This window comes from Strongylocentrotus purpuratus, unplaced genomic scaffold (genome assembly GCF_000002235.5).
Source record: "Strongylocentrotus purpuratus isolate Spur 01 unplaced genomic scaffold, Spur_5.0 spur5_scaffold_8, whole genome shotgun sequence".
NCBI classification, from domain to species: Eukaryota; Metazoa; Echinodermata; class Echinoidea; order Camarodonta; family Strongylocentrotidae; genus Strongylocentrotus; species Strongylocentrotus purpuratus.
Window position 1 is genome coordinate 23947759 of NW_022145614.1, and position 26173 is coordinate 23973931.

Genomic DNA, 26173 nt, shown 5'->3' on the forward strand with positions numbered 1-26173 from the left:
CTTTACATGTAGAGAAAAACATGAATATCAAGTCATCATTTTAGTTATTATTAAAAACTGTCTAACATTTTGTAATTAATTTCTCTTTTTTATGACTGCATGGTTTGTTTATTGTTAGTAGTAAACCCTCTTTTGCATGCATTTCTACCCTCTGTTTTTTTTTCTTCAATCAGTTTAATTCATTTACTGCATGCATTCTGGTTCATATGTTCTGATTAGTAACCGTTAAGTCACCCTTTTCTTTTCTGTAAAGTGGATCGAGAGCTTCCAAACTTTCCATGTCAATGTCTCTGTTGAGGTAATTATTCTCGGAGTTTGACTGTTTGCATCCAATCTGCCATCTTGACCACTGACACAATCCCTAATCTTCAGCCATACTGTAATCTAATTACTACCATTTCGTCTAACAATATTGGAATGAAGTGTTATTATGCCATGCACATTTGTATTTACAGGATGATTTCATGCAAATATGGAGATTTATCATGTATGTAAGGGGAATGATGGTCATATGATTAGAACTAGGTTCTTTTTGTTTATCATTTTCTTGTTGAGGGTTTTTAATGTGGGCTGAGAACTATGCACAGTGTTCTCAAATATGTGCGATTGTTTGATAGATTGATTTTTTTTTAAGCGCAAGGGACGTTCATGTACTAGTGTGGATGTTTTGATTTGTAACCCAATGTACCCTCTAATATCCATAGCACCATGTATCCTAAATGTGAAACAGTTTACTTTGATTTAGGTCAGCCATAAAGATTTACTTTATGATTTTATTCATTAATTTTTAGTATACATGCCCAATGAATCTAACTTAGCGCACTGAATTTAAAAAACAAACTTGTGTCTTGAATCACCATCTCAAAGATTGTTTGTGTGTAAAAAAATGAAGACTTTTGAGTATTACAAAAGATGTGAGCAAGGTCACATTATGGCATATTTAGTACTTCGCAGATTTAAGATTATGTGTGTGCTTGTGATGACATTACACTTGCAGTGCGCACTGATTCTACAGTTAAAGACTTGTCTAATCCCACTGATTTACAATGAACTTCAAATTAATGCATTAATAGTGCCATAAATGTGTGGAATTAATCTCTTTATTAAATGGGTATAAGCTGTTTGTTTGTATTTGATAGATTTTAGCATTATTGGGCTTGCAGAGATCATGTATACTATTCAATTCAGAAAACAATTGGAGAGAGGGAGAGAGAGTTGAGAAATGTCTTTGTTTTTTTCCAGCTTTATAATAATAATAGAGAATATTTATGAAGCGCATAATAAATTGTAAATTTCTCTATGCGCAAAGAAGATCATAAAATGAAGATCATATGTATTTACAGTTATGAAATTAGTCATTTATGAAAAATTACATTAGCAATTGGATATCAGATGTAATATTTCTCACATGCATATGTATATTTCAACACAACCATTCCATGTATCTGTAAATGTAATTGAAAATGTGACAATGTGCTTTTATCAATTAATTCAGCCATAATTACCTCCCCCCCACCCCCCCAATCAAATCAAGATTTCATAATCATGCATTTTGTATGACAGACAACATACTCATCTCTGATAATCCTAAAATAACACATTTTGAATCCAAAGATTATTCATTGATACTGATAATGTCTCATCTCATATTCCCCATTCCTCTTTATCAGATTGATAATCACATAATTTCCATAATGTATCATTGATATTTCATCCTGTGTACTAAGTGATTTTAGTGTTTACTCTAACTCACTTGTTATAAAGTAACTCCATTTTAATCCATGTTCATGTAAAATCTGGATAGCCAACTACAGCTTCATGCGCATACTTACCTATTGAGAGATACAGGCAATAAAATAGCAGTCACAAACGATATCCAATGTACTACTAGTTTATTTTTAAACACAATTATTTCTTAGTTTGTGGAGAAGTCGGAATACTTGCACTGTGCCACTTTATCACCATTTCTCTTTTTTAATGTAAAATTAGCACCAATTTTCATAATTTGACTTGATATGCATACAGGTTTTTGTTTGATTTCTTTGTAGTTGAAGGTTGCTGTGAAGTACACTTAATGAGATTCAGTAGTCAAAATATACAAATTAGATCTAAATACATGTATATTTATACATTATAGTATCAAAAATGGAATTGGACTACTAATATTTAGAGTACAAAGTGAAATTGGAAAATAAGATTTTGTGAGAAACAAGGAAAAGTCATTTAAACAGACACATTTTGTTTGTAGTTAGCTTATAAGGTTGAAAAAGGTGGAAAGTTGATTTGGAAACTACCTGATAATCCTTTTACCTTTACATGTACCTACAAATATTTTCATGCATTTCTCTCCTATCTTGCGTTAATAATACAGACCACCGGGTACCAACAAGCGTAGCAAGTCCAGAGACGGGTCAAGCTCAGGCCGGTCAGTGGCCAAACCCAAGAGAGCAGAGTCCATCAGGTAAGTCAAGGAAGGCATCGACCATTGACCTTTGACATTCCCCCCCTTGATATTTCTCCAATGGAGTTTTGAGTAATTGCTTCCTTCTGTCAGATTAGATGTCATGAGATTTCAATTTCTACAATAGACTGGTTTACTAAAATATTCAAATTGTATGGATTTTTCTTTCCTGGGGACCTATAGTGACAAGGTATTCCACTAATTAAACTGTTATTAATGAATGAACTACAATACTTGGAATCCAGTCTGCATACAGTACTTGTTGTTTCTTTAAATAGTATGCATAAAATTTGAATATATTAGTAAACTTGTTAATTCTCCATTATATATAGGCATACATGTAGTCGATGACAAGTGTGGTCACACACATCCTCTATGTTCTTGTATATGATGAAGGAAATATTTTTAGTTTTAATAGTCAACAAGTTGGTTGCAAAAGGCTGCATTGTTTATGATTTCACATTTAATCATTAGGTGGGGAATACAGACTTTGATACTTTGTCTTCAGCATTTTATCTAAGTCTTTAGAGAAGATTTCCTATCTGCTTTGGGAATTTACCACAAATCAGGATATTTAAAGATATATATACAGGATATTTGATATTTAAAATTACATTGATATTGTTGCTCAAAGCTATGGCATGTGTGAAATTTCAGTGAAAATAGAACAACTAACTTTCAGTCAGACACTTTGGCTGATCAGTCATGTGATAAAAAATAAATTAAAAATGTAAGTTTGCATCTTATCATTGATCTGTCTAGATTTATCTTAAAAAGTATACTCTATCTTTGATATGTTGTTTTTCTAAAGGAATCCAGAGGACAAGTAAAATTTCAAAATTCACTGCGTTTTCTTTCTCAAAATGCTCTTCTAAGAAATTCACCATAGTTCTGATTCATCATCTCAACAATGCACTCATATATTTAAGTCATGCTTTTTCCCCCTTGGTATTTCTCTTTTGGTCTAAAGATTATCCACCAGGTAAAAGGAAGCTTGTGTTTTTCTTTCATCAATATATTTCCTTTCTGTGTTTCAATGTCACGCTATAGTATTCTCTTTCCGCAATTTGGTTTTCCCAGTATCATTTTGTGCATTTTTGTCACTTTTGGTATGCAGTATTTAGCAGTTTTATAGTGCTGAGGTTGTATCCTCCACAAATGCCATGCATCCTTCTCTTTTTTGTCTTCTCACTTTCATTCCTAACTAGTCTTTTATTGAATTAGTTTTAGCATTTCACAGACAGATTTAGTATACTTTTTATGTAAATAAACAATATGCTTCTTAAGGCCTTCTGTCAAAAATAAAAGAAGAGAAACAAACAAACATCTGTGATGATTTAAGCTGATAATGGACCAGTGACTTGAAATAAATTGTAAGTTAATTTTACGTGATGCACATATTTCAGAATACTCATTATATGCAGATTTTGGACCTACTCATCCATTTAAAGTCATTTTAATAGGCATTTCTTATTTACTCCACAATGAATAACCAACACATATACTGACACTTATGGACACCATGAAATATATATGAATATTAAGAACATTCAGCCCGGGCATAGATACATGTCTTTAAGATATTCTGTACCTAAGATATCTAGACTCATTGTCAATACCGGTAGTTTGTTTCGTTTAAAAAAAAATTTGGATTAAATTACAGACCATTTCTAAATAATGCAGTATCAATTAGTCTCCTTTTCCTTTTCTTGTTGGGGGGGGGGGGGGGGGGGGGGGGCTAAGATTAGCAAAGTATTTTTATTTTTCATATTGATGATCAAGCAAAACTTCAAGATAAGATTATTTTCTTTTCTCTTTCTAATGCCGTTAATTTTTTTTGGGGAGTGTTAAATGTTATTCCCCCCAAAGTGCCTCATAATGTGAATTTTGATTCAAATGAAAATGTAGCTACTTCAGTAGCACTTTGATGTTGTTAACACAATGCATATGTACATTTCATGTTTTGGGTAATTGCTGTCAAAGAGTGTTGCATCTCATTTCTGTGTTTTTTCTTTTGGAAAAATTAATATTGCAGTCTTATGAGTATACTCTATCAAATGTTAAGTTTGGCAAATGCTTCCCTCTGTATTTCAAAAGGCACATATTCAGTGGAACAATAAGTCTATCTCTTTTTACATTATACTTTTTACTGACCCCAACTTTCTATATGTCTACATTTTATGTATTTCTGCTTTTAGTTTCTTAGACTGAGATATCTTCATATTGCCTACAATTTATTTCATGCAACTTGTTTGCTGTTCTTGCAATACAGTAAGATTTGTTTGCTTTGATGTTTCAAGATTTCATGAGTGGAGACCAAGAAGGACTCATTTACACAGAGCTATTGCCCTTCTAGATCTCACTACACAACACACATTCTGTCACTCTGCATAAATCACTTCAGTATATCTATTGCAATTGATCTCTTATTAATTTCAAGTACAAATTGCAATGTCTGTCGTTATTCACCAGTTACTTTAATACTATACAGATGGGTGTACAAATCACAATATTCAATGATTAAACATTGTAATCTTAACTCTTGAAAGTAAAATGTTAAAGAAACTTCATATTTAAGATTTCAAACTATGTATTTCATCCAATTTGTTTCTGTTGATCAATATATATATGACGTATTAGTCCATACAAAATATTATCATTATAATGGTAATGGTTTTATTAAAAATTCATTTGCAGCCAGATGGTTGAATTGCAGAACTTTGTACATTGTAAAAACATAAATATTTATACAAACATACAACGTATTAAGTTATATCACGCAGTGAATGAATTAAAAAATCAGTGTACACATATATATATACAAATTAATACAATTCATAAAATTCGCTTAACATTCTATTCCACAATCATCATAGGGCTGGAGGGGAAATATAGAAGAGAGGTAGGGAGGATAATAGTGCAGACAGCACGGGAGACCGAGGAAAAGTGTGAGATAGAGACAGACAGGGGGAGAGAAAGAGAGAAAGGGAGAAAGGGAGAGAGTATTGCTATCTTCATGATCATCATCATTGTAGTAATTTTCATCATCACTATCATTATCTTTTTCTTAATCATCATCATTCAATGTCATCATCATCTCTATTTTCAACTCCACCACCCCCACCATCATCATCAACATCATCATTATTATTATCATCATAATCATCATCATTATTACTATCATCATCTTGTTCATTATAATCAACATTCATTGTCATCCTCATCTCAATTATCACCATCATAATCATCATCATCATCATCATCATCATCATCATCATCAACGTGTTCATCATCAATATCATATTCTTCATCATCAACGTCATGATTATTATTATCCTCCTCATCATCATCTTGTTTATTATAATCAACATTCATTGTCATCCTCATCTCAAGTATCATCATCATCATCATTATATTCATCATCAATATAATATTCTTCATCATCATTTTATCATGTTTTTCCTCATATCAATCATCATCTCTGCCATCATCATCATCACCATGACGCCCTCAACATCGTTATTGTTGTGATTATCTTTATAATCCATTTTTCTTCCACCTTCAGACAAGATGTGGGTGCTGCAGGAGGTGGAGGAGGAGGAGGCGGCGGCGGTGGCGGCGGAGGAGGCGGTGGTGGTGGTAGTCAGACCCGTCTCCAGCTAGGGATGTTCACAGTCTATCCAGCCTATGGTTTGGTTTCTCCTAACAACCAGGCTACGGTCAGCGTGGACTGCCTTCCAGAGGCTGTTGGCTCAGGATTGGAGGTAAGTTGGGACCAATTGTTTAGTCTTTACTTGGTTGCCCCAGCTTCAAGTATGAAATATGTGATAGAAGCTATAGAGACAGTTAAAATTACATGTTTTCTTCAAACCTATACATTTGATATATATATTGTAGATATGAAAATGTCGATTCAAAGCATATTCCTGTCAACAATTACAATCATGGAGATATGTCAATAACAAAGTTGACTGTCTTTCAAACAGATGAGGAAAATAATCATTTAAAGGCTCCTCAAATGAATGACAGTTTTGTTGGTATATAATGACTCAATGTAAAGAAATATGAAGCAAAAACTTGTAAACCTTTGGTATCTTTCAGACAATTTCATAGTATAAAACCCACTGTGAGATTTAATGTTCCGTTTTAAACATGTTGGGGTGAAATTTCTAACTTGAACCTCTCTGGCTTTATGCATATTTCATTTCGCTTTTTCAAATGATAGTGCTGTATGATATCCAATGTTGTACTTAGCACCTCCGTTCTTTCTGCTTTGATCCATCAGGACCTCGCCATAGAGATCTCTGACCGTGACCCGACCGACCACCCCCAGGGCATCCCTTACAAGGTGATGGCCGAAGCCTGCATTCCTGGCATCAACCTGACAGACCTGGGCTCCATCTTCGAGGAGCACCGCATCGTCAAGAACCTCAGCGTCTTCCTCAACACCCATCAGCTGGAGCTGGATGGAGGAGGAGTCTTTGGGGAAGATGAGAACAAGTTTATCTTTGGTCACGTGCTGGTCGGACGCAAGGCCAAGGCGCGCTTCAAGATCTCCAATCCCTACAAGGTATGTCAGGTTGTCATTCCTGTCTCTCTTTAATATAGGCTCTAGTCCTAGGTTCCTTGACCTATTTAGAAGACGTACTGAAATACTGGGATATGTTTTTTATTGGATCGATATGTATAAAAATATAACTTACATATTGGAGTAATAAATATAAAAAAAGTTTCAGGTATAACATAATTCTGGAATTGTATCATTTTAATGATATTAATCGTACTAAACCAATACCTTAATCCTTCACCTCTTTTATTTTCCATACAGGTATCGTGTGATGTGTTGTTCTCTTGCAAGCTCCAGACCAGTAAGCCTTCATCTAAGCTCCAGGATATTTTTGACGTGGAGCCAGCTAGAGCCGCCATCCCTGCTCACGGTAGCGTCTATGCCACAGTCACCTTTTCTCCACCATCCATGCAGGTGTGTTCTCATTCTCTGTGCAAGTAGAGGTTTTGATTTGAATTAGCTTGTCATAGAGGTCATTTATGTTTTAAGGCCACCTTGTTTTAGCGGTCTCTGATTCTGTCTATCCAAACAATTTTAAAAGATTATCGCTCCTATCGTCAGAAGCTGATTTTTTAAATTTAATTAATTTCAAAGATTTTTTTCATCAATAGAAAGAAAGATTCTGAAAATCTAGCCAAAATATAATAATATTTCTTCTATCCAATAGAGAATACAGAAGAATTGAATGTATTCAATATTCTTAGAAGAAATTGTGACAGTGACTAGCTACCTTGAAAAACCCAACTTTTTATTGTTTGATTTGTCTCATTAATTTGTTTCCCTGCTTCATTGAACATTGTCCTGTTTCTATATTATAATATGTAAGCACATTACATTTTTCTTTCTATAGTGCAAACTAACTTTTTTTTCTCCACATTTTCTTCATGTAACAGACGTACACTGGTCAGTTTGAGGTGGCCATTGAAGGGCTAAGCGGACCCCAGGCCAAGCTTCGTAACCTGTCCTTTGAGGTGCAGGGAGAGGGCAACTTGCCCCGTGTGACGGTCCTCAAACCCTCTCTGAGGAACAAGAAGGGTACGCCCCTGCTCCTCTTCTCTCGTCTACTCAGTGGTAGATCCCAGACCCTGCCCCTGTGTCTGTCCAACGATGGTACCCTGCCCAGCAAGGTAAGTGCATGGTTGATGGATTAAAGGGGGTGTGTAACTTTACATAGAGATGATGGATGGAGAGATGCCAGCTTCTATGCAGTTGCTAGGCTCAATGACTTCTAGTTCTTATTATATCCTACAGCTAAAACTACTCATATTGCAATATGTCATGTATCTTTGGAGAAAAAAAATCACCTACTCTGTCCCTGCATAAGCTAAAATATTTTACTTAGCTAGTATTTTGAAATGATATGGAAGTATACAGTTAACAACTAAATTATTCATACCCTTAACATGTTTTGTAATTTTTCAAGTATGTGAAAAAAAGATTTGTCTCAATTTCCAATTTCTTGAGAATGTGACCTATTATAGCTTACATATAAACGTATTCAACATAGGCCCTAATTCAACACGTCCACCTTTCATTCTTGAGTTATGAAAAACACAAAAAACATCATATTTACAAGGGATATATATGTCTCTACTAATTATGTTAATGGTGTTTCTTTGTGTACATTATATTTTGATGTTTAAAAAAAAAGATATGTATATTTCTCCAATTGAACAATATTGCTCTTTGCTTTAATTGTCTTCATACAGGTTGATATTGATCTTGAAGATACATCAGGTTCGTTCAAGCTTCAGAGTTCTGCCAAAACCAAGCTCATATACCCAACGTATAGTGACACTCTGCTATCAAAAGGTAAGAGATATTCTGTAGAGGTGTCATAGTCCAGTGGTTTAAGCACTTGACTTGAAATGCAGAGGTCATGGGTCCAATCCCGACATAGCACTAATGTCCTTTGGCAAGGCATTAATCTACATTTGCCATTCCATACCCAAAAGAAATATGGGGACATGGTAGGATGACGAAAGCCTTTGTGGTAGTAGTTTCCATTTGATCTCACGGTGACCATGGGGTAGGAATACTCCCCAGGGAGTGGAGATGGTGCACATTGTGTAAAAATAAATCGGATGATTGGGGTATTAATATCTTTAAAGCGCTTAGAGACTGTATTTAGTATCAAGCACAGTATAAACCCAGATTATGCTGTCAAGTTATTAGCAACTCAATAGTCTGTACTAATTTGAGTCAAGTTCATGTTCCTGATTAGGTAAAACCACCTCACAACCTCCCTTCATAGACAGTGTTACCCGGTAGTAGCTTGCTTGATGGAATATGATCTACCATATTAAAGCCCATCTGCACTAGTTTGACCAGAAGGGATTAGACCTTCCTGCGTGGTGCACTGGCAGGTGATTTTCTAATCAAATCAGCTCTCAATTAACATAAGAAAAAGGGGACCATGGGAGATCAACGGGTACCACTTAGGCATTGTTGGCCATATAGAGGGCGCAAGTAGCTACAAGTAGTGCAGTCTCGCTTTAAGGAATGGTTTTGAGATGGTATTATGAGAAAGTGCATACTTGAACCGTTAGATGCTTCATCTAATGACTATTTAAAAAGCAATAAAAAAATTCTAATCACCATTATAAAACTCTATAATAATTAAAAATATAAATTGAAAAGTAAAACATTGGATAAAACTTTACAATGTTGCCAATTTTCAGCCGACTCCACCAAGCAGCACCCCCATGCTGCATCCCTCATCATCCAGCCTAACGAGAGTGCAGAGTTCAACGTGGTCTACACTGCCTCCAACACAGGACGCAGCGCCGCCCAGGTCCGCATCGCCGTCACCGACAATCAGTTTGAGAACCAGCTCATCCAGCTGGTTGGAGAGAGTTACCATGATGATGTGACTCTGGACAACATCCATAGCCTGGTGACGGAGGAGACCCTGGATGGTACGGTGGAGGAGGAGCAGATAGCTGGTGAGTGATTGATGCTTTCCTTCTTTTGCCCTGGTCTGTATATGACCACTATAGACATGAATTGGCCTCTGTTTGATGCCTACCAAATATTTGTCTATTTCATATTTCTACACTGATAATCGCAGTTACACATTGATCAAAGACAATGGAATCGGTTGTACTAATCATGTTGTTGATAGTATTTTGATGACACACATTCTTTGAGGTGTTTTGGCTGGTGAATAAAAATTGTGTATTCGCAGATAAGTTGATTATTTAGGTGAATAGATAATTGATTTTGTTATCGCCTGATGTTGAAACCCATATTTTCAATTATACACATCTTAAAGAAAGGAGTATACTGTAGGAAGCATTTCACCAACCAGATTATGCTCCAATGCAGTCTTCTCATTTCCAAAGAAGATGGGGAAATATTGTTGCTCTCCTCTTGCCTGAGAAGAAATGAGCTTTGTATCCTTAAATCTTTTTGTGGGTGTTTTTATCTAAAGCATTTCTCAATTTTCCTTTGTTTGCAGCTGCTCCATCCAACCACATCCACTTCAGTGACTGTTACATCAACGATGCCCGCCAGCTGAGTTTCACCATGACCAACCACAGCCAGACGGACACCATCCGCTTCCACTGGCCAGAGAACCATCCCCAGCTCAAGTTCTCTCCGGCCATTGGTCATCTCCATGCCGGCTGTGCCAAGGACGTGGTCATCACATTCAAGACGACCACCGCCGTCACGCTGACCAAGGCTTTGGTGGCATGCAAGATGTGCAAGATCAACTTTGACAAGCCAGTGGATCAGGTGAGTACTCAACAATTTTCAGGACATCTTGGCTACTTATTTTTGCATTGACTGAATCTAATGTTATTTAATCTCTTTGCCATTTTATCCTTGAAATATACAAGGTAGGGGATGTTCAGAATATACAATTCTAGAGGCTTATATATATATATGATTATTTTATTCATTCATTTATTGCAACATATGGAGGAGAATATAGAAAGGCCATAGAACTATTTTGCATTAATTAGCAAAAAAACTTTGAAGTCCACGTTATAACTCTTGACTTTTGTGTAGATTTTGAAAGAACATTCTTTCTTAACAAAGCGATGCATTTTATACTTTCTAGGTAATGGACTGGGATGACCGCTTGCGAACAGTCAATTGGGTTGACCTACCAGTGGCCAATGCTCGACCAGCCACCTCTAGCGAGCAGACCGGTGGTCGGCCTCGCTCCACCCAGGACCAGAAGCGGGAGGATCGAGAGAGCAGGACGAATAAGAAGGGTGCGAGCAATGCAGCTGCCCAAGCTGCTGCTGCCGCTGCAGAGGCTGCAGAGAGGGAGAGGAACGAAGAGGAAATGAGGAGGAAGATGAACGCTACCAACGAGGTGCCACGCCCAACCAAGAAGAAGGTAAGAGAAAGAAAGAGAGAGAGAGAGAGAGATGGTGAGGGTCGGAAGAAACTGCCATAAATTGAGACAGAAGAAGGGATATAGAGACAGAGAGACAGACAGAGGGAGAGAGAGAGAGAGAGAGAGAGAGAGACAGAGAAAGATGTTGAGGTCATGAAAGAGAGATTTTGAAGATTAGAGAAAGAATGAACAATAGAGACACATAAGACTCATATTCTGAGTTCTGGTTTATATTAAACTAGAGTTTAAATGTGGTCTAAGTCCAGTCTAAATCAAGAATTCCGGCCTAAGTCTGGTTTAACTTTGTACAAAATGCATATTGCACCAGACTTTCAGAAACAGAAATGGAGTTAAACCCGACTTACACTGGACTTGCAGTCTAAGTCAGGTTTGATTAAACTCTGGTTTAACTTAGACTGGAGTTTAAGTTAAACCCGACTATCTAATACGGGCCATAAAGAAGAGATAGAGAAGGAAATGTGTGAGAAAGAAATATGATGAGAGTTAGAGAGAAAGACAGAGAAGAGGTATACAAGAAAAAGAAAGAGATCGAGGCCACCATTATTTCTCATTTAAAAACATCTAAACATAAACCTAAGAAAATGTCTTGCCAGCTTCACAAAGTGTCTTGTCTGAATTGTAGAACCTTGAGATGTCATTATGCCGCTGAATTCACAGCAACGATTGTTACAAAACCGCATCTTCTTGTAATTAATAATCCCATGCATTGTATCTTGCGCAGGTGATTGAGACCGAGCCGGAACCAACCCACTCTGTGAAGGAAGACTCTAGCCGAGAGATAGAACTCAATGTCAGTGCCATTGCAGACTATTGCAAGTTCAAGTGCAAGACCGAGGCCGTCCACTTCAAGGATACACTTATGTTTCAGACCAGGATCTTCTCGTATGTAGCCCTGTTTTGATTTTGAACACTTTATTATAACATTATACCTCATAGTAACTGTCATTGCATATGTTAAGACTTGTGTGCATAGAAAATTTCATGTGAACATTGCCCGAACTTTATATCTGCACACTTGAATATAGAAATGAAGCAAATATATATAAAAGATATATCCTTGTATGTGTATCGATTTAAAACAAATTGTTAGATTTACTCTTGTTGGATAGCTGTTGTTGAACTTCATTAAATTTATGTGTAAAAGTCAGGCTAATGCACTCTTGCAAAACAGTGCCAGAAACAGAGCTGTGCAAGACAATGGAATTACAAAAAAGAGAATAGCTTTATTCTATTTATATGAGGTGTTTTGGTCTAGTGGATACGTCGTTGGACTGATGATCACAGGGTTTGCGGTTCGAGTCCCATTGCGGCACTAATGTCCTTCTTCACCCAGGTGTTAAATATGTACCGGCAGGAAGGAATTCCTAGAATACTATGAGCACTGATATGGTAGCCTAGAACAGAGCCGGTGGTAGTATGAGAGCGCCTGGAGCACCTTGTGTGGTGGATATGTGCACTATATAAATATCCACTATTATTATTGTTATTATTATTACAGTTTTCTGGTGACAAACAAGGGAACAGTGGGGCTACCCTTCAGCTGGCAGGTGGTCATGGAGGATGAGGCATCGCACCACAAGAGTGTTAGCTTTGCCGATGGTGAACAGCTGAGACTGCCGTCCCGCTGCAGCACTGCCGCTGATGGTGCCGTGGACGTGTACCCCTTCACCGTAGAGCCGGACATGGGGTCTATCGGGCCGGGCAAGAAGCAGAACTTCAAGGTCAAGTTTGCTCCCCTCGATATCAAGGATTATGAGGGCAGGCTCATCTGCAGGTAAATTGATCTTGCTTATCAAATCAAATTGAGTGATCTTTGAATATTATATTTAAATAAAATTAACATTCTATGTATGCAATCGGGAAAGAAAAAACATTGCACAGAGAAAAGTGTTGAATCATATTTTACTTGCAATCATCATACCAGTATATTGATTTCACTTATGAAAAAAGAGAATACATGCAAGAAAATGACAATCTTGATTGGTTAGAAAAAGTTATGCCTTTTGAGAGAGAAAAAATATGTGATCCCCATTTTGTAGAGCAAACAAAATTACTTTATAAACATATAAAGACAGCTACTACCTGCACTCTGTATTACATCTGCTTGATAAGGCAAGTCTAGTATTTGCATTTATCACATTTTCCGTTTAAATTGGTAAATTGCCATTTGTGAAAATGTTATTTTGTTTAAACCACAATTAACAATGACAATTCCACGTTTTCAATTCAGGTTTTATTTCAGAAAAACAGAGTACAATGATGCACATGCTGCAAGCTAAAAAGCTGAAATGTATATGTTTACAATGATCAAGGATACATATAAATAGAAAAGAATATCTATTCACAAAACAGAACATTTCTACTGTTTTAGTATGGAGAAAGAGCTTAAGAATAAATTATGTTGAGGATGTTTGAAATCAATCAAGGAAAGATTTTGTAATTAGTCTTTGTTAATTTATCTGTATTTGAATACCAGAGTACCTAACCTAGAAGAGGGCAAGCAGGGACCGGTCCTGGCCGTCAAGGGTAAGAGTGTGATGCCTTACTGCCACTTTGATCTGGAGGACTCGGACTACATCAACGGAGCCAGGCGCAATCCAGAGCTGCCTGGACCAGGAGGGGCTCCACCCGGCTCCACCCTGGATCCCAACACCAGGGTCCTGGAGATGGCCTCCATTGGTGTGCAGGTGAGAAGGAATGAAAGGATGGAGGTGGGGGGGGGGGGCGTATGAGGGAGAAGAAATTTGAGAGAAGATATCAGGGTCATAAATGTAAACAAATAGAGGGGATGTAGCGAAAATAGCTCTTGGAAAAACAAATGCGGATCGTGTTTGGGAATAGAGACATAACGAGAGAGGGAAGGAGTAAGAGAGAAAAAAAGGAATACCGTATACCTTGCAATTTGCTATCAATATGAAATTATTAATGCTTATTAGCAAGGTAATCTGTGTCTTCAAGTATACCTTATGATTCGTGACTCAAGACAGTTTGTATATTAAATACATGTAGCATATTGTTCCAGAAGAATGTTTACAAGAAATGAGAAAATATATGCATTTCAAACAAATGAAATACAATTTACATGTGCATATTAATAAAAATGTTGCTAGTAGTATAGCAATTGCAACCCAAAAGGAAGTGGAGAGATGCATTGTTTTCATCTACATTGTTTCACTATAATAATTAAAGTATATTTAAATATAATATCAATCCCTGGAGACAAGAAATAATATACCATTGACTAATAAAATAACAATAATAATAAGCATTTATATAGCGCCGTCTATCTAGACAATTCTATTTCGGGGGCGCACAAGAAAAATAGAAAGAATAGCCGAGTTTGGATGAGTGTCATATAGTGCCAAGTACAGGTAAAAAAGATGAGATTTCAGTTGGATTTAAAGGTCTATATAAGCTAGCTCTAAGGAAGTTCCGATTTGACTACCAGTATTGACCATACGGCTGTGTTTTCATTGCAGGTGCGCAACACTCGTCACTTCTTCATTGTGAACCCTACAGCCACGCCCTACACCTTCATGTGGATGTGTGAGGATGAGGTAGACCCCAAGAAACCTACCGTCTTCAAGTGTCTGACCACACAGGGCCAGGTGGCATCTGGCAAGAAGACACAGGTATGTACTCTAGGGATTTTAACTGTTGACCCTTAATGAATGAAACAAATTGTATTATGTCGCCTCCTGTGTCATTGTCATATGTTGTCTTTTTACCAAAGTATTGTATTTCATCATGCATAATTGTTATGATCAAATTTTGCCTATAAGGTTTTTTCATTCAATTATTCAGTCAGTCAGTCGGAATGCTAAAGTTCAAACCATATGCTTGAGCACAAAGACCAAATATCACTCTGACATGACTAATTTAGATATTTTAATACTCTTTTTATATGTGCACAGAAATCCAATGGTTCCTTCCTTAATTACAACATTAATACATGCATGGAATCACTTCTGAACTTTTGTGCCACCAGGTTTATGAAAAACTATCATGTTAAATTTGATAGTCATATCTATTCAATGTCTCATCATGAAAGTTGGTATTCATTTGTGCAAGATTAAATTGTCAGGCAGGATATGCCGCAGAATCGCAGAATGGGATGAACTCCCTGTAAAATAAAAGACCAATCAATGAATGGTGATTAGGGCCATGTGACACTCTGGTTTTGAACCTAAATCAATCCCCTAGTTAATAAGAATTAAATGGCCCTCCTGTAATTCATATCTACTACCTCGGAATGCCACAACTCTCTGTCCCATATTCTATGAAGTAATTCATTCTCCCCAAAATCAATTCCACTTTCAGAATTCCCACTTCTTAAGCTACTCATCCACAGAATCCTCCTCCTACCTATACTCCTCCTCCCCTCTATTCTCCCAGTCAATGCAACATTTTCCAAACCTTCCTTTGAATAACATGACCCAAGTATACATTTGACGTTGATTTGCATTTCAGCGACTATAATTACCCACACTTACTCAATATCTTTTTTTCCTTCCATGTTTGTCTTTACCAGGTTAGCTTTGAGTTCTTGCCAAACCAGCTGGGTGTCGTGGAATCCTTCTGGAGGTTCACCATCCCTGAGCAGAACATCTCCGTCCCGTTCCTCCTGGTAGGTGACGCCCATGAACCTGCCGTCTCCACCGATAGATCCCACATCAACTTCAAGTCCATGCTTCTTGGTAAGTATTAATTGATTCGGTCCCCAATCGTGAAGGGCAAGAACTCAAAACTCAAAGCTAGTTCCCACAGTTTACCTCGTGTAGACATACATGATTATCATTTGTTATTTAGAAGTGGGGAAATTTATTTTGTCATCTCCCTTTTTTTTCCAATGGATAATGCATTTATGCACACCACTTTATATGTCCACAACAAATTTTAACCCTGTAACATTAAAAGTGCCATTCATACATTAGTATAAAGGGCTTCCATACTTTGGGTGCATTTGTTAATTGGAACAATTAAGCCCTCAGCTCATCAGAGATCCTTTTTCCCCCCACTGTGCCTACATGAATCTGCAATAACAATAATGATATTATTATAAAGACATTGATAATTAAGAATTATCATATCAATATGAAGTCATAAATGTCATTTCTACATTACTAATGTGCAGGCTGAAGGTGCAGTTGAATAAAAAAAAATAAAAATGCATGTTTAACTCACAAAGATAAAATGCACCTCCTCGCCAGGATGTCTTGTCTATTCAATTATTCACTTTGCTGCAACCCCATGTTCTGTAACATGCAGTTCCTATTCACAATGATGGTTCCCGTATTCAACAAGCTTATAAATATTCTATTATTATCCTCTCATTTTAGGTAACGAGGCCTATGAGAGAATTTTCCTGATTAACAACGAGGGACGAGCCTTTGACTTTGAGATCAATGAGACGTCTTGTCATTCAGAAGCCTTCTCATCCAGGCTCCATTTGACTCCAATGAAGGGCACCATACTGCCCAATGACAGGTGAGAAGATACAATGAAACAGTGAACTAGTTAAAGGGAGAGGTTTGTCAGTTTCCTTGTGCAAAAGATCATAATTCGTTGACACCGACTTGGTGAGAATACTATTAATGGGTGTTCAAGTTGGCATACAGCAAACCTGTAGTCCTATCAAGAAATAACCTCTAGTCTCTTGAAGAGTCTTTTGGTGAGGGAAATGTAAGATATTGGCCCGTATTCTGAAGTCGTGTCTAACTTAGCCACGTCTAAAGTTAAACAACTGTTTAGTTAGACACGACTTAGACAGGACTTAGACGCGAGGTCGTGTCTAAGTCCTGTTTAACTCAATTTCGTATTCTGAAGTCGTGTCTAAGTCTCGTCTAACTAAACAACTGTTTAAGTCCTGTCTAAGTGGTGTTTAACTAAACAACTGTTTAAGTTCTGCGCAAGTCGTGTTTAACTCTTAGTCACGACTTCTGGGCATGCCCAGTAGGCGTTAATTCTGACGAAAGACCCAATGCGCATGCGTGCGCGCACCGGATAAATAAATTAACGCGCACAGCTAGCTGTGCGCGTGCTGGTACCATGGTGATGTGATCGTGACGTAATGACTAGACTGCATGTACTTTGTGTACGTACGTACGTAGTACACGTACTGTACACTGAGATTGACAAACACACTACTTATCGGTGCCTCAGTGCTCGGAAGAACCACAAAAGAAACTTCTCCAACAGAATGGTTAGTTTATTATAGATTATGGAATTTCCAAGATGTCACCAGTAGATAAGAATAGTTAATATTATCGAGAAAAAAAATTAGGCTACACGAGAAAAAATCCTGCAAAACGTATTTGAAATTTTGGAGAATGCACGTACCATCGTTCTCCCCCGCAAGTTCGGGGTCAGCAAGTACAGTGTACCGTCGACGTTGAAAAGCAGCAGAATCGCGCCCTTAAACAGGACTTAAACAACCCCTCGCAGTTGTCTAAAGTTAAACAGGACTTAGACAGGACTTCGTGTTTAACTTTATTTAAACACGACTTCAGAATACCAAAAAAGTTAGACACGACTTCGTGTCTAAAGTTAGACGGGACTTAGACAAGACTTAGACAACTGTTTAGTTAAACAGGAGTTAGACACGACTTCAGAATACGGGCCAATGACTTTACCGTATGAGGGAATGAGTGGAAATGTAGTGCCTGTTGGTCATAAAACTGAAGCCTGCTAATCCTGGTGATTGACAAAACTTGTTATTGGGTAGACACCTTAATGGTGTCTCATTCCCCATCAGAGCCCACTACAAAGTGTCTTTAGAGATATTTGAATGATAGACTGAAACATAATACAATAGTGTATTTCACTAGCTGAGATAATATTTTATGAGTCAGCACTGAAATGCACTGAGATGAAATCCTTTCATTTTTATAAGTTGTGTGAAGATAACCATCATATTCAGTTTTCACTTCCATGTTTTTATAGTGTGTTAGTAGTCTTCACTCTGATTACATTGTGAAAGGAGAAAGCATTATTACAACATTTTGCCAGCCTGCTTGCGTGAACACATATTTACCTTTTAAAAAACATTCACAAGCTGTGAGTTATTAGAAGGTTAGTCTGAGTAGTGTTTTTCAAATCTTGAGGTATTGAATATCTGAGGGCTCTCCATGAACTATTTTTTTTACAACCATGAGATATTGGATGGCCATCCAGGTACTGAGATGCACTGTTTTCTCATAAATAATAATCTTCACTGTTTCCTTCCAATTCCCAGGATCCCCATCGATGTCTCCTTCATCCCCTGTGAGGAGAAGGTGGTCAACTTCAACGTCCAGATTCAGGTCCGGAAGAAGACCCTACCGATCTGCCTCAATGTCAAGGCCGAAGGGTACTCCATGAACTGCATAGTCCAGTGTGAAGACTCGACCGGTCAGAAGAAAGACCTGTCCAGCACAGGCGTCAACTGCATTGACTTTGGAGAGGTCAGTCATATCATTTTTTCTCAACTGGTCGTTTGACCTCTCAACTTGTTGTTTGACCGTTTCACGAATGCGGAGAGAATTTAGTTGTTGGGTTGTGTTTGACTTGCAATTGAGAATGATCATAAGATTTTGATTGAAATATAGTTATTCCTTGGACACCGATTTCAAGTTCAAGTCAAAGACCAGGCATTTTATAGCATGTTGTCTCTCTCAACCCAGGTTTAGTGAGTGGGTAACTAGTTGATAGTCAGAGTAATAGCTTTTAAAGTGTACACAGAACCTGATGTGTTACACATGTTGTGTTATCTATGTGCTTCTTGTTGATGTATCATTGTATCAAATCAAGATCAAGTTCAAGTAAGTCTGTACTGTATCTAATTTTGGTGTACTGCAAAGAATAAAAAATTGAAAAAAAAGAAGAAAATAATGATTGATTTCAACTGGATATTGAAGTACTGCATTATAATCCCTTGTGTAATCTCTCTTATTTTAGATTGAGGTGAACGAGAAGGCAGTGCGTTCCCTCTACATCATCAACACCGGCAAGTTCAACTTTGACTTTGAGTGGTTCTTGAAGGAGGAGACCAGGGGAAGCAACCCTAAGCTCTTGAGCATCTCACCGGACTTTGGTGGTGTACCCTGCAACGATCGCAAGCGTAGTGTCCTGTCGTTCAAACCCATCTACAAGACGACCCTCAGAGGGTGTGAGCTTATCTGCAAGGTAAAACATCTTTTCTATGTTCTTTCTTTGTTTAGCTTGTTTCATTCCAAGTTCATTGTTGTTGTTTTTTTTGTTTTTTTGTATTAAAATAAAGTGATATGTGTATGAATTAAATGGAATTTGAAACCTCTCCATTTCAATGATACTGTGTGTGTGTGTATCCATTAGACACTCAAATTGTTGAGCTCTATATATGTGCCACTGCAAATGAAAACATGATTATCATATTGCAATCCTGTAGTTATTGGATTGATAAAGTGATTATTTTATCCAAGTGATAAGAAAGTATGTGTTTGTTTAAACACATATGCCAGCTCCAGAGGACGTGCAGCTCCACGTCTTAAATTATTTTAGGTGTCAATTACTTGAAGATGGGTGCATTACAGGTCCTTATGCTTTGGAACACTGATGTAGTCTCAAGTCTAGACCTTTCACTTCCAAGACCATTGCACTATCTACTGAACCATACCATCTTTAATTATCACCTGGAAAGTTACGACCTGAGATATGATGTTGACTCAATATGCCATGCTTAGATCTGCTCTGAGGTTAAACTATACCATTTGCATTCTTGATTCTTCTAGATTGCCAACGGTCCGACCTATGAGGTGAAGATCATCGGCCATGGGGTGGCGCCTGGGCTTCACTTCTCTTTCCCTCAGTATGACTTTGGGCCATGTTTCATCCACCGAGCTGGGATGCCAACCCACTCTAAGATCCTGACACTCACAAACAGAGACAGCAAAGACATCAGGTGGGTACACATAGATAAATTGATAGGGGCAAGAACTGTAGAGGTGTTGTGGTTCAGTGGATAAGTCCCCAGACTTTGAACCACAAGTTACAGGGTTTGAATCCTTGCCACAACACCAACATCCTTCGGCAAGACGTTAATCTACAATTGCCACGCTCCACCCAGGTTAAGTGGGTACCTGGAAGGATTATTCCTGGAAATGCACTGTGGACTGATATGACAGCGGCCAGAAATAAATAAATATTATTATTATTATAAAAAATATATTTACCTTCTGGGCCCCATCAGACCTTTATTCTACCATATGTAATACATGTTCTAGCTGTCACCCTGTCCTTAATATCCTCTTAAAGTGCCCACAAAAATGTAGATTTGAGCTGCCTCTTCACTTTATATTTAAAGCAGCATATCATTTGATATTGGACAACCATAAATTCTAATTCACTTAAGATCAAATTAGATCTCTGCAAATACCCACTAATACTGTCATACAGGCAATGCATTACTTTGAAAAGCACTAGATCTCTGACAACAGAGTGTATGACAAGTTAAGATTGTTTTGATAAATAACATAGTATGACCAAATATTCAATTAGGAAGAAATATTTTGAATGAGTGTCATTTGGATACATACACTTAAAGAAATATTGATTATTTTGTATTTATATCTCCCCCTTCTCAATGAACACATTTCCAATGTACCTTTCTTTCGCATCCAGCGTTGATTGCCTGTATACAAGTACATCACACCTTCATCTCCAGTTTGAAGCAACCGTGCTGTCACCTGGAGAGAGCAAAGACATCACCTTCACATTCTACCCCAGGGAGGCCATCAGATATCAGGAGGTCATACACTTTGAGCTCAATGGACTCTCTCGCGCTCAGGTATGTAGGGAAGGGCATTTCAGTCCGGAGTAATGCCTAGCTGCCAACCACTCCTATTGCGGAGGAATGATTCCTATTTTTTGGCCTTCAGGCTATTGTTTTGAACCCTAGATTCTTCTCTGTTTCTGAAATATTCTGTGTGAAAAGTATACAAAATAGACTATATTCCTAGTTTTCCCATAAGAGATTCCTAATTTTTGCTATGAAAAAAAGTTGGCAGGTACGGTAATGTAGAGTTAGTAGTTAGCAGGAACAAGTTCAGAGACGCTTCAGAGATTGTTCATTATTTTAGAAAGTTGCTCATCTGTCTGTAGAGGATGGATTATGAATCTATTAGAGGAATTGCACATGCATTATGTACTATATGAATCTAGAATTTTACTGTATTAGTCTTTGATTGGTGGAGCCTTACATGGCCTGCAAATCCCTACCTGGATATCTATCTCAATGAACCACACACATGACGATATATACCCCTCAATGAATCAATATTTAAAAAACAACAAGATTTTCACTTTGGCAAAGTTTTTCGCTTCTCATTTAAATTGCAGGAGAAAATTTGCGATGCTTTTGATTGCTTTCTTGTAGTACGAAGATGACAAGTATGCAAACATTGTCAGCTAGCTGCTAGAGTTAGAACTCTCAATCATAATCCACCAAATGTGTTGGTAGAGTGTCTGACCTGAAAGAAGAAAAGAAAGAAAATAGGAATTTGTGTTCATAATGCAGAATATTTTGAATAGACGACTGATTTCACCCTTTATTCCTAGGTTGAGATCTTTGGACTTGGTACTGAGATGCGTGTGGAGGTGGCCAACTCAAAGGACCGCATCGTCAAATTCGGAGCCATGCGCATTGGCCAAGTCATTAAACGCTCTGTACCTATCATCAACAATAGCCCCGCCCCTCTCTCCTTCAATGTGGCCATCACTCCTCTCAACCCCATCCTGCAACAGGTCCCCACCGTGCTCAAGCTGGCCCCTACTCAGGAGATTAGCCTCAAGGCCAAGGGTGGAGCCTCGCAGCTGGAACTGGTCTTCAGCCCCAAGTGCCGCATCCCACAGTTTACGGAAGAGGTAAGATGATGTAGAAGCTATTTGGTGGAGTAGGGTATTACTTCGACTATTGTTCTCATTTTCATTTTCTTTGCTGTTTCATTGTCACCATCACTTTCTTTATCATAATCATTATCACTATCTCCATCATCATAAACATAATCATCATCATTCGTATTCTTTATGATTAGTTATTTATTTCTCACTTTATAGTTACAATTTATTGTAGTTTTAGTTGATTAGCTTCTTTAGATGTTGTAGTGAAAGTTATGTTTAAAACCTAGCAATAAAAATCGTAATGCAAGGATTTGGTTGTTAAACTAAGTGAATAGCATAAAAGATGTAAGTTTCTATTTGTATGTGATATGTTTGATTGCAACTTTTAGTCTGATATGCCAACAAATTTGCTCCTGCAAAATTTACCCAATAAAGATTCTCCAAGATGAGGTAATTGATAAGACAAGATGAGAAAAAAACAAAAAAGAAGGCAGAACAAAAACAATAACACCATAGAGATAACCTGAGGAGTACTACATTGTTTAATATATTGCTTCTTTGTTTGAACTCATGCCAGGTGATGTTAGAGTGTGCAGGTCTTTCGCAGCCTCTCCTGGTGGTGACTGGGTCATGCCAAGGAATAGAGATCAACCTGGACCAGGAATCTATTCCTTTTGGAGCTGTTGTCCTGAAGAGCAGTACCACACGCAAGCTCCTCATGTACAACACCGGAGATGTTGGTGCTGCGTAAGTCACTGCAGAGTTGTCCCTCCATTGTTTTTGCTCTTCATATTGATATTTTTTGTTTTTGTTTGGTGGAATGATGTATAAAACAGGCAGGAAACAATTTACCTTACATCCTGTAGCAAAACCACAAATTTCACATGACACAGATAGGGAAGCAACCTTCTACTACATAACATCTGTACTTGTGCAAGAAATTTTTTTTTCTTCAGACATGACAAGTTGATATCATTATTTACATCTAGGAAATGACCATTTATGTTGGCCAAAAGAAACACCTGACATTCAAACCAGGTCTTTCAGAGTTGATTTGTAGCCTAAGGGCTTACTTCTGAACCATTTCACTAATATGATTTCACTGAATCTAAATCTTTATTATCAGTGTTGCTGTTATCATGCTTGGTACATATGGCACAGTAAAGATCAAGATATTCTTTGACACTAGTACTTAATGTCTTCATTTAAATCATTTTTTATATTAGGTTCAAGTGGAATGCAGAGAAGTTTGCACCCGATTTTGCCATCAGCCCATCGGAGGGCTACATCTCTCAGGGCATGACTGTGACCTTTGAGGTCAAGTTCCAACCCACTAAGGTCTGCCAAGACATCAGATATGATGTAAGTTCAGTCACCCTCAATCACCTTTGACATTGTGTTATTCATCGCACTGTGCAGTCTCATCTACTGAGAGCCAGAAGGGTGGTAACTTTGTGTAAACCAAAGAGTTACCCCCTCCCCCCCTCCTCCTGACTCTCAGCAGTCACTAGGTTGATTGGTCCTCTCTACAAGTGCAGACACCTGCCCATGATCCTTCTATTGAAAATGGTACTTTCTGTTTTCAGAGCAATTTTGGGCACTCATCTGTGTTATCTAGATCACCAAATTCTTTCATTTGTATTAATAATTTCTTTTTGGATGTGGACATTAAATGATGAAACAAAATCTGCCAGTCCCCCAAAATGGCAGATTTAGTGACAAGAACATTACAAACATTTTTTAAATAGTCTTCTTTTCTTGCATTGAATATTATGGAGTGTTTAAAGTACAGTAGAAGTACGAACATATATATTGATATTTATATAACGCCTTTACATCAATATGCTCAAAGCGCTTTACATTAGTAAATAAATCAGAATAATAACTCTTCTCTCCAAGTGCATACACTGAATTTTTTTTTTGTGTACAGCTGCATGTGTAAAGTTATTCAAAAAGTTGTGCACCACATGAACCAAGCCTGATTCGTACAGTACACAACCTCATGAACTACATTCAACTTGTGTAGGGCATTTGATAGTCCCAATTAGATGGTGTCAGTATAGCAAACACTTTTCCACCCCTCTGTGATCTTCTACACAGAAACTGAACTGCAGCATTGAGGGAGGGCGTCCTCTCAAATTGGTCCTGACCGGCATGTGCGTGGGCTGCCAGCCTCAGAAGGAGATACTGCACTTCAGCACACATGTCCGGGTCAAAGACACACGCAGTCTGACCCTCCACAACCGCACCAACCAACGCTGGGAGCAGCTTAGACCGGTGATCGAGGGGGAACACTGGACCGGTGCGGAGGCCATCACTGTGGAGCCCCAGCATAGCAAGGCCTATGAACTCATCTACAGGCCACTCATCATGACCGCTGAGGGCAAGAAACATACGGTGGGTTTGCGCAGTGTATTAGTTTGGGAATCTGCTTAGGTGTGCTCTTTGCTGATTATTTGCAGAGCATAATTTTAGTAGTTTTTAATTTATTTCTATCTCAAATCTTCAAAACTGACACAAAAATTTAAATTTGAAATAATTTATATGATTTATTTAACAGGAGCCTTAATTGTCTTTCTCTCCCTCTTTCCCCACTCTCTCTTCTGTGCCTTGCTCTCTCCTTGTCTCTTTGTTTCTCGGAAGACATTGTTTTAGAATGATATTTTGTTTGATTCTTCATGAGACTTATTAGTTCAGTCTTTACTTATCTTTTTTATGCCTCCGCCACCGAAGGTGGTGCCGGAGGCATCATGTTTTCGGGTTGTCCGTCCGTACGTCCGTACGTCCGTACGTCCGTCCGTACGTCCGTCCGTCCGTACGTCCGTCCGTCCGTCCCGTTTGACCGTTATCACAATATCTCAAGAACCATTTAAGATTTAAACTTAAGACTCGGGAATAGTATTTATCACCATAGGAAGACGATCTGATTAGATTTTGGAGTACGTAGGTCAAAGGTCACAGGTCACAGAGGTCAACTTATGAAATTCCTTGTATTGAGTTTGTTAGCGCGATATCTCAAGAACCATTTGAGATTTAAACTTCAAACTTAAGGATAGTATGTATCACCATAGGAAGACGATCTGATTAGATTTTGGAGCACGTATGTCAAAGGTCAAGGGTCACAGAGGTCAACTTATGAAATTCCATACATTGAGATTGTTATCATGATATCTCAAGAACCACTGGAGATTTAAACTTCAAACTTAGTGATAGTGTGTATCACTATAGGAAAACAATCTGATTACATTTTGGGTCACGAGGTCAAAGGTCAAAGGTCACAGGGCTCATTATGTATGCAAAAACAGCTTGTGATCGCGTTATCTGAACAACCGATTGATGGATTCCTGCCAAACTTTGGTCATGTAAGTATCTTGCAGAGCTGATGAACTGATTAGATTTTGGGGTCACGAGGTCAAAGGTCAAAGGTCACAGGGCTCATTTTGTATGCAAAAACAGCTTGTGATCGCGTTATCTGAAGAACCGATCGATGGATTCCTGCCAAACTTTGGTCATTTATGTATCTTGCAAAGCCAATGAACTGATTAGATTTTGGGGTCACGAGGTCAAAGGTCACAGCGCACATTGTGTATGCAAAAACAGCTCGTGATCGCCTTATCTCAAGAACCGATTGATGGATTCCTGCCAAACTTAGGTCATGTATGTTACTTGCAGAGCTGATGAACTGATTAGATTTTGGGGTCATGAGGTAAAGGTCAAGGTCATGCGGCTCATTATGTATGCAAAAATAGCTTGTGATCGTATTATCATTAGAACAGATTGATGGATTCCTGCCAAACTTAGATCATTTATGTATCTTGCAGAGCCAATGAATGGTTCATAAGATCAAAGGTCATGGGCTCATTATGTATGCAAAAATAGCTTGTGGACGCATTCTCATTAGAACTGACAGATAGATTAC

At 37.9% G+C, this 26173-nt stretch overlaps 1 protein-coding gene across 1 annotated transcript in view; it reads left to right on the forward strand.

The window, feature by feature from the left end:
- Window positions 1-26173, forward strand: part of LOC576233 (hydrocephalus-inducing protein homolog) — an 87848-nt gene that overhangs the window by 52577 nt on the left and 9098 nt on the right. Inside the window, exons 59-82 of the mRNA XM_030975710.1 lie at window positions 2372-2461; window positions 3432-3443; window positions 6027-6225; window positions 6747-7031; window positions 7290-7442; window positions 7922-8155; window positions 8738-8840; window positions 9710-9973; window positions 10489-10766; window positions 11095-11379; window positions 12122-12282; window positions 12899-13174; window positions 13877-14087; window positions 14880-15032; window positions 15932-16097; window positions 16740-16887; window positions 18635-18842; window positions 19336-19563; window positions 20148-20317; window positions 21037-21202; window positions 21973-22278; window positions 22832-23001; window positions 23481-23616; window positions 24355-24651. Of these exons, the coding sequence (XP_030831570.1) occupies window positions 2372-2461; window positions 3432-3443; window positions 6027-6225; window positions 6747-7031; window positions 7290-7442; window positions 7922-8155; window positions 8738-8840; window positions 9710-9973; window positions 10489-10766; window positions 11095-11379; window positions 12122-12282; window positions 12899-13174; window positions 13877-14087; window positions 14880-15032; window positions 15932-16097; window positions 16740-16887; window positions 18635-18842; window positions 19336-19563; window positions 20148-20317; window positions 21037-21202; window positions 21973-22278; window positions 22832-23001; window positions 23481-23616; window positions 24355-24651 (4699 nt within the window). The remainder of the gene's footprint in view (window positions 1-2371; window positions 2462-3431; window positions 3444-6026; window positions 6226-6746; window positions 7032-7289; window positions 7443-7921; window positions 8156-8737; window positions 8841-9709; window positions 9974-10488; window positions 10767-11094; window positions 11380-12121; window positions 12283-12898; window positions 13175-13876; window positions 14088-14879; window positions 15033-15931; window positions 16098-16739; window positions 16888-18634; window positions 18843-19335; window positions 19564-20147; window positions 20318-21036; window positions 21203-21972; window positions 22279-22831; window positions 23002-23480; window positions 23617-24354; window positions 24652-26173) is intronic.